General features: G+C 37.2%; 1 protein-coding gene across 1 annotated transcript; it reads left to right on the plus strand.

Moving 5' to 3' along the window:
* The first annotated feature begins 338 nt into the window (after nt 1-338).
* On the plus strand, nt 339-7,684 carry LOC148864931 (deoxyhypusine hydroxylase-B-like). The gene is made up of 7 exons (XM_088974249.1): nt 339-589; nt 847-980; nt 1,075-1,310; nt 1,485-1,623; nt 6,075-6,201; nt 7,093-7,211; nt 7,301-7,684. The coding sequence occupies exons 1-7, from the start codon at nt 433-435 to the stop codon at nt 7,331-7,333; spliced, it is 945 nt and encodes a 314-aa protein (XP_088830375.1). The 5' UTR covers nt 339-432; the 3' UTR covers nt 7,334-7,684.
* Nucleotides 7,685-8,495: the final 811 nt, after the last annotated feature.

Raw genomic sequence — 8,495 nt, forward strand, 5'->3', positions numbered from 1 at the left:
ATTATCTGTTTGAAACCAATTTGGTCCAATCCAAATTAATGTCCAGTCTTGTTTTAAGAAAGAAGAGGTAAGTGGCAAGTTTAATGGGCTCAAACCCATATTTGGGTCTGGTCTGGTGTACCCACTACCCACACCCAACAGGGCCATAACCAAGAAACTCCCTTTAAATTCTTAGGGTTCCGTTTGGTTCTCAATAGGGTACAGTCTTACAGAATCAGAATTCGGAATGGTTCATACATGGGCGATTCGGATTCCAATTCTAATTCCGACCGCAAACCAAACGGACCCTTATAATTTGGAGTCCCGTTCTTATGCAGTACAGCGCAGCAAGATTCAATTGGCGCCAACGGCTAGAATCTGTCGCTCTCTGGGGCTGGGGCATCCAGCGACTTTGAAAAACTAGGGATTCTGTCATGGGTTCCCTGCGAATCCATGGCGTGTCGGAGTTCCTTCCACGCCTCACCGGAAACGGAGAAGTTCCTCTGTCAGCGACTTCTCGATCAAGACCAACCGATCTCCGAGCGCTTCAGAGCTCTATTTTCACTTCGCAATCTCCGAGGTCCCGGTCCTCGTGAGGCCCTCGTCCGTGGTAAGTTTCTTCCACGAGTAATGCAAAATTGATCTTTGGTTTGATCGATGGTCTCCATATTCGATAGTTAGTTATTCAACTGGACTTGCCTCCGTGATGTTCTTTATAGAAACTCAGATATTGGTTTATGTAATTCCAGTAGAATCTGCATAGACTTGTACCTCAGGTAATGGATTTTAATGAACTCCGTAGAAATTCATCCAAGGTATGCTTATGGTTAACAATAGTTGTAACTGTAACTATCATTTGGCTCTCAGCAACGAGAGATTCTTCGAATTTGCTTGCCCATGAGGCAGCTTTTGCGTTGGGCCAAATGCAAGACGTTGATGCTGTTCCTGCCTTACAGGAGGTTCTTAATGATCTTTCTTTGCACCCCATTGTTCGTCACGAGGTAACCTTTCTTTTCTGCGGTGTTATCATGGTCTCGTATAGTATCATGTACTGCTCTTCTTGGTTTCAATTATGATCTCTATTCATTATTGCAGGCAGCAGAAGCTCTTGGTGCAATTGGTTTGGAGAGTAATATTCCTATTTTAAAGAAAAGCCTATTGTCAGATCCTGCCCAGGAAGTGAGAGAGACATGTGAATTGGCTCTTAGACGAATTGAGGAACATAAGACTTTTGATGATAATGATCAAACATCTGCAATGTTTCCTTCACCTTTTCTGTCGGTTGATCCAGCCATGCCTGCTTCTTTTAGTTCTTCTGTAGATCAGCTAAGGTTTGCTTGTAGAGTAATAACTGCTTTGATCTTTTTGATGGTTATGAATTATTGAATTATCAGTCTGTTTTCTATTAATTTGGTTTGCTTCTTGGTTTGAGCCAGTGAGCAAACTAATCTGCTCCTTGTCAGTTAGTGCTAGTTTGTTGATTGTTTCTACCTACATGATTTAAGGGAGGTTCTTCTGAATGAAGAAAAGGGCATGTATGAGAGATATGCAGCTCTTTTTGCTCTTCGAAACCTTGGAGGTGATGGAGCTATTAGTGCTATAATTGATTCTTTAGGTGCAAAAAGTGCTCTCTTGCGCCATGAGGTATCCCTAATTCTCTAATCTTTTTAAATAGTTGTCATTTTACTTGATAGTATATCATTGCTTGAGAAATAAATGATATTTTCAGTAAGTTTAATGATATTCAGAATAATCCAGGCGATCCACATGGAGATCTGGATATGAATGTCACTATGTCATCTTCTAGTTAATAAAATGCACCACTCTTATACCACCTACCATGCAGAGAGCTGCATATGACTTTGTCTTATGCTATTAGTATTGTATAATTGAGATCTACAACCAAATACAGCCTTAAGAAAAGTACTGAAAACTAAGCAGAATTTATGTGGTGTATCTCTTGGCCCAGGGCCATAGAAGTGTTAGTCTGAAAAGTTTATCCTTTTGCATGTTGAGTTACCTGGAGTATCTTTTTCCTTTGGAATGATTATACAGAGGAGCCTTTCTGGAATGCCAAGTCCTCAAAAGAAATAACTTCACAATGCTTTTCTTCTTGTATGTGTATTTTCATCAATACTCAGCAGTCTATTATTTTATTTGTGGTTGGTTAGGTCTCCCTATCCTATATTCAATATGTCTTGTTGTGTCGGTATGCTGCATATTTTTGGTAATAAGACCAACTTATTATAAAAGTTTCCCATTTTTTGCATTATGTGGGGATTTTGAAGGAAAGGAACATCAAATTTTGAAATAAAAAAGGCCATGCTTGGCAATCATGTACTGAATCCAAGTCAGGGTAGCTCATTGGATTTCAATCTGAAATATTTAATTTTTTTATTCTTTTCCCCTCTATTGACCTAATTACTAGAGACTGCCCTTAATTGTGCATTGAGCATATTTTGTTTAACTTTGACTGTTGCTCTTTAGGTAATTCTTTGCTATCATTTATGGCATGTCTAAGGACTCTGAAGGTAATTTGGTGCTGTTGCTCCTTGGACTGTGTGGGACAATGGAACTCTTTGGTGCTAGTCTAAGGGTTTAGGCTGGCTAATACTTGGCGTCTGGACAGGATTGTGGTGGAAGGGGCCCAAGTCTCAAACACACTCTGTCTGGAACTGAGCCAGCCTAGACTTGGAAATCAAAAAACCATTGCCTTGCAATCAAGCCAATCAGAATACCTTGGAATTCATCAACCCAGTAAGCTGTCCTAGTGACCACAAATAAAGTGTGGTGATGATCCTGAAAGCTCTAGGAGTTCCTTGCTTTGCTAATGCCCCAAAGAATGGCCAAGCACAAGTACCTCCATAAAACTCTCTTTTCACCAACAGAGTAGAGTACTAGCATCAAATTAGGTCAATCATATTTCTTAGGGAAGGGCCATTTTCTCCAAACTGACCTTGAAAATGATGCACCGCAGTGAGTAAATAATTTATTCCCTAATTCCCAATTATCCGAGCATATAATAGACATAAGGTCATAACTTCCATGACCTGTACATTTTTTTAGTGTGTTGCAGTCTTTACCTTCTTCTATGTGTCCTCCCATCCTAAAGCCTTTATTTTAGTAGGAAATAGGAACTTGGACTTCAAAATGGTCTTATGTCTTACATGAGATCTTGAAATAAGAGGTTAATGAAAACTTGCCCTGAGCCTCCAAAACTGTATCCATTTGTTATGACCAAACTTCCTTTGTTCACCCTTTTAAAGATTCCTATTGGTCATGTGCTATTCATAGTTGCCATTTTTCAAGGTACTAAGGCAAGGCTAAGCAATAAAGGAGTGCTTTATTGCCTAAGCAACTGGGCTATGGTGCTTTTAATGAAAAAACATGGTTAATTTTAGCTTGATTCCCTAGCCTTTTATTAGTTTCTTTTGTTAGTTGAAGATTTGATGTATCAAGTATCAGACCATAAAAGTCATCTAACATTAAAAAAAACATTAAAAGTAGAATGGGAGCAACAATGGGGAGGGGGATGGAGCCCCTATTCTATTAATGCAAGAGAAATATCATATTCAATGTGAACCTATGTATGTATATGTATATGTATATGTATAAATTGGAGAAGGGAAAAAACAAACAAATGAAAGGAAGGGGCTCTTGCCTCTTGCTATGTTAAATAAGGTAGAGAGATACAGGGATTTGTGTGTGTGTGTGTGCGTTATCTGTGGCCTGTGGGCCTTCTCAGAGTGATTTGTGGCCTGTGGACCTCACATCAAAATAGGACATTGTTAGAGTCTGTCATATGCTACAATCCTCTCACAATATCAATCAAAATAAATTTAATACCAAATCTACATGTAATTGTGTAGGCATTCAAAGTTGTGAGTATATTCCTTATATTTAACAATCTTAAAAAGAAGCAATAAAATCAGGTTTCCAGAATGACGTGAGAATAGAAAATGAGAAATTTTTTCTATGAAGATAAACCAATTCATTGATATAGTTCATTGTAAGGGTCCTGAGCTATGTTCTGCTTCATCATGAAGTCAGAACAAGTTGATTTGGTAGTCCAAGAATTGGTTCATAGATGTCAAGAAAATGCTGTAAAACATTTATCACAAAAGGTGGGAAACCATTATATTATCAGGGCACTGGACACCAAAACAGCAGTTTATCGAGACTAGCTCACTCAAAGTAAAGTTAAGCAAAACAAGAAATTGTTGGGACCTCTATGATTTTCTATTAATTAATTGAAAGTAATGATTTGAACAATAATTTAAGTGCTTGTAGAAAATGGGTGTTTAGACTTAGAGACTTGGAGATGGAACTCTCTTATCTAAGAATTGGTTCATAGATGTCAAGAAAATGCTGTAAAACATTTATCACAAAAGGTGGGAAACCATTATATTATCAGGGCACTGGACACCAAAACAGCAGTTTATCGAGACTAGCTCACTCAAAGTAAAGTTAAGCAAAACAAGAAATTGTTGGGACCTCTATGATTTTCTATTAATTAATTGAAAGTAATGATTTGAACAATAATTTAAGTGCTTGTAGAAAATGGGTGTTTGGACTTAGAGACTTGGAGATGGAACTCTCTTATCTAATGTTCAACATAAACATGGAAAGGCAAACTGTACCATGCGAATTTTGGAGTTATTACGATTTGGAAGAATGAGATGGCAGTTTGCATCTGGTGAACCACTTTCTCCATGGCCTTATCAATGATGGGAATTCTATGAGATAGAATAAAATGTTGGGATGCAAGTGGTTTATTTTATGCAGTCTTAAAACCTTGGAGGATTGATATGCTTATTTTTGTGAAGGTCATCTCTGTGAGTACATGAGTTGTTAAGTTTTATGCTTGGAATGAATGAGCATGTTTCACTAGATGAGGTGGAGGACAGGGGAATTTGCATGTAGAATGCAGAAGGAACTTTTTCAGTTAGAACCTTTATTTTGCTCATATGACAAGAACCCTGTTTCATGATTAGCCTCATTTGTATACCAGCTATCCCAAACAAAGAGATCTTCCTTTCAAGTCTCAATATATGAGATACCCATTGGAAGAGATATATCAAAAGGCTAACATAAGCAACTTACGCATTGAAGATTGTGAGTGCCAACCATTTCTTTTGGACTGCAAGTTGTCCATCTTTGTTCTCTAATGTATAGTTTTTAGGAGTTTGAAAATAGACCCAAATGTGGCATGTATAGGTTTCTTTCTAGGGAAGGAAATTCATGTAAGCCTAGTCCTTTTTTAACAAAATTAGAAAGAAAGAAATCTGGTCCTTTTTGTAAATTTCTCAATCTTTGGAATGAATAATGACCAGATTTCTGAAAACAAGGGTGCCTCCATAGAAAATGTAATGGACGGGATTAGAAATGCTACTACAAACAGGCTGTCTTTGACAGAAAAAACCATGAAATATGTAAGAACTAGGGTTCAAAATAATTGGAGCTTGAGAATAAAAGCTTCGGAATCTAATATGTGGTGAGAAACATTACAGAATACAGATCAATCATTTACTTGAGCAGAAAAATTTGAAGGAAGAAATTGCAAAGACATGAGTTGCATATTGACAAGCATTGAGGAGATTGATTTTCCATTTTCCAGAATCCGGGAAGTTCATCTTGGTGTAACACAAGAAAATTGACAATGAAGGTTGAAAGTCAAGATAAAATTCTTGAACCATATAGTTCGTGGGTTTGAATAGGTTTTCTTCGTACTCGACTTTTACTTGTCAGAGTCTAATTAGAATTTGAGATATCAAGTCTTCAAGATGTTTTCTTTCCTCTTTTCTCAACTTTATTAATGATTCCTATTTGTTTAACTTCATAAACTTAAATTTGTGCATGGATTTTCTGATTCCATAATGTGGACATAGCCACATTAATAAAGTTGAGTAAAGAGGAAAGAAAACATCTTGAAGACTTGATAGATTTTGCTCATATTCACTTCACTATTTAACAATTTTATTCTGTCTTTATTGTGCAAGCAGTTTGTATCTTTTCTTCTACGAATGACTTTTCCACCAGCTCCCTTCTTATTTTTTTTAACTAGATATTTTAAGATAATGCACAATATTTTTCAGGTTGCATATGTCTTGGGCCAACTTCAAAACAAAGCTGCTTCTGCTGCCCTTTCTGAAGTTGTTAAGAATGTGAATGAGCACCCTATGGTTAGACATGAAGCCGCTGAAGGACTTGGTTCTATTGCAGGTATTAAATGAGAGTTGGCAATTTTATTTTTGTTTATCTGATTTTTACACAGGCTGATTGAGAGAAACTCGTTATAAGACATCTGCAGCCCATGATAGACCTGTTCATGGGTCGGGCCAGGGTGGGTCTGACCGGGCTTTGACTATATATTAACAGAATATGTTCAGGCCTGAGTTCGAGCCCAAGCCCAGCCCAACCATCAGACCTAGATCTTGAACCCTGGCTCTTGTATAAAGCTCGGAACTTGGGCCCAACTAAGAAAATTGGGCAAGAAGATTTTTTTATTATTTTTACTCAACAATAAAGCTAATTTATTTATATTAAATGACCTCATAACCCAAAAACACTGAAAGATCTCACCATGGCTTTAGAAAAGAGAAGAGGAACAAAGAAAATAATATGTATTATATAAAACATTATCAAGCTGGGCTTGTTGGGCTTTTTTGAGAAAGCCCAAGCCCAGCCTGAAAAGGAAATCGGGCCTAGTGTTTTGGGCCTGAGCCTGAGATCGTGGGCTAAAATCTTGTCCAAGCCAAACAAAAATGGGCCAGTTCTTCGGGCTACCCAGCCCATGAACAAGTCTACCTGTGATTTTGTGGCCAGAAGGGATACCATTCCTGAAATATTTTGGTCTTTTTGTCAGGTTTAAATGGTAATCCTTTTTTTTTTTTTTTTTTGTAGGCTATACTAACAACATTACGTTTGAAACTTTGAGAAGTAAAGTTTCCTTGTTCATATTTGTTCTTTGACATGTAGATAATGAACATTGTTCAACTTTGTAGTTGCATCTTCCTTATTGGTCTTGTGTTGGCAATTGCTATCTATTCAATCTCGTTGTTTTCTATGTTCCTTGTCTCTGGCTTTAAGTATTCCTTGTGTTTCATCTACTAGATAGCCAAAGTGTGTCACTTCTGGAGGAATTTGCAATGGATCCTGAGCCTATAGTCTCACAGAGTTGTGAAGTTGCTCTCAGCATGCTGGAGTTTGAGAGATTGGGCAAGCCCTTCGAGGTAAATGACATGAACTAAACTACCCAAATTCAACTTACAATATATTTTGCATATGATGGTTTTTGATAAATCTGCCTTTGCATGCACAGTATCTCTTCATGCAGGCACCTCAGGAGCAGTAGTCTCATATATAGTATTCTTGATCCATTAAGTCACAAAGTAGATATTTCATCAACTATTCAGAGATGCCTACATTGAACCTAGTGCTGCTAGTGTATTACTGCTGAGAGTATGACTAACGCAAACAGGGTTTTGCTTTGTATAGTAAATGCATGATTGCCAAAATGTATTTTTAACAGACATCAGGGGCAATTGCCTATATAGGTGATGCTTTTTCACGGAATTTTGAGATCAGTAACGTTCCCATTTAAGGTTGGCGGTGTTTTAATTATGAGCTATTGACAAGGTGAAACAGAGTTCATTGCTGCATTTTTTTTAAAGGTGAATTATTGATAGCACTGGTTAGGGATCAATTTTGTTTAATTTGAATGAAATGGAGTTTCTGTGAAAAATGGAATCGGAATCCAAATCAAAATCCATTGGAATCAAAATGGTCTATTCCCATAGCCTGTTTGGTTTAGACAGGAATTGAAACTGGAATTGGAATCAACTAGAATGGGATCTCATTCCCATGGGGGGAGAGGGAATGGCCATTCTCTCGAATGGAGGAATGTTATTCCACCGGGAATGGGAATGGGATTCTAATTTTCCCAACCAATTGGTTGGAATCAGAATGGGCCATTTCGATTATGATTTCAGACCACTATTCCCACATATCAAATGGGCCCAGAAGTGAGCAAAACAGACGCTTATTCTCTTTTTTCTTTCTAAATAACATTGGTTTTCTGCTGTCTAAAATGCATTGTCCATGATTGTCAAGGTGCCAAGCTAGATGACAGTTGACAGGTAAGCATTATGTTGCCTGGGCAATTAGACACCCACCTAAGCGATGCTTGCCAGGGCCTATACGGGCCCGGGCCTGAGTCCAATGCTTAGGCGAAGTTTGCAAAATATTTATATATTACATCATTAAATATGTTTTATATATAATATATAATATATAATATATACTACAAATATTATAATATGACACATATAATGCATGCTATCTAATTATCTATAATATTTTATATTATATAAAGTATAACATAAATTTTATAAATATACTACATGTTATATAATATTAAATATTATTTGTGTACAATTTTTTATTTGAAGTCATTGACCCGGAATCCTGGTGCATGATCACCCCTAAGGCTGTGTTTGGTTGTAGTGCAAATTTAC

This window comes from Nelumbo lutea, chromosome 3 (assembly GCF_056320005.1).
Source record: "Nelumbo lutea isolate HS-2025 chromosome 3, American lotus-T2T, whole genome shotgun sequence".
NCBI lineage: Eukaryota > Viridiplantae > Streptophyta > Magnoliopsida > Proteales > Nelumbonaceae > Nelumbo > Nelumbo lutea.

Coding starts and splice junctions, on each gene's coding strand:
- LOC148864931 (XM_088974249.1), top strand. CDS start 433: ATGGCGTGTCGGAGTTCCTTCCACGCCTCACCGGAAACGGAGAAGTTC. Junction 1,311..1,484: donor TCTTCTGTAGATCAGCTAAG/GTTTGCTTGTAG, acceptor ACATGATTTAAG/GGAGGTTCTTCTGAATGAAG. Junction 6,202..7,092: donor AGGACTTGGTTCTATTGCAG/GTATTAAATGAG, acceptor TTCATCTACTAG/ATAGCCAAAGTGTGTCACTT.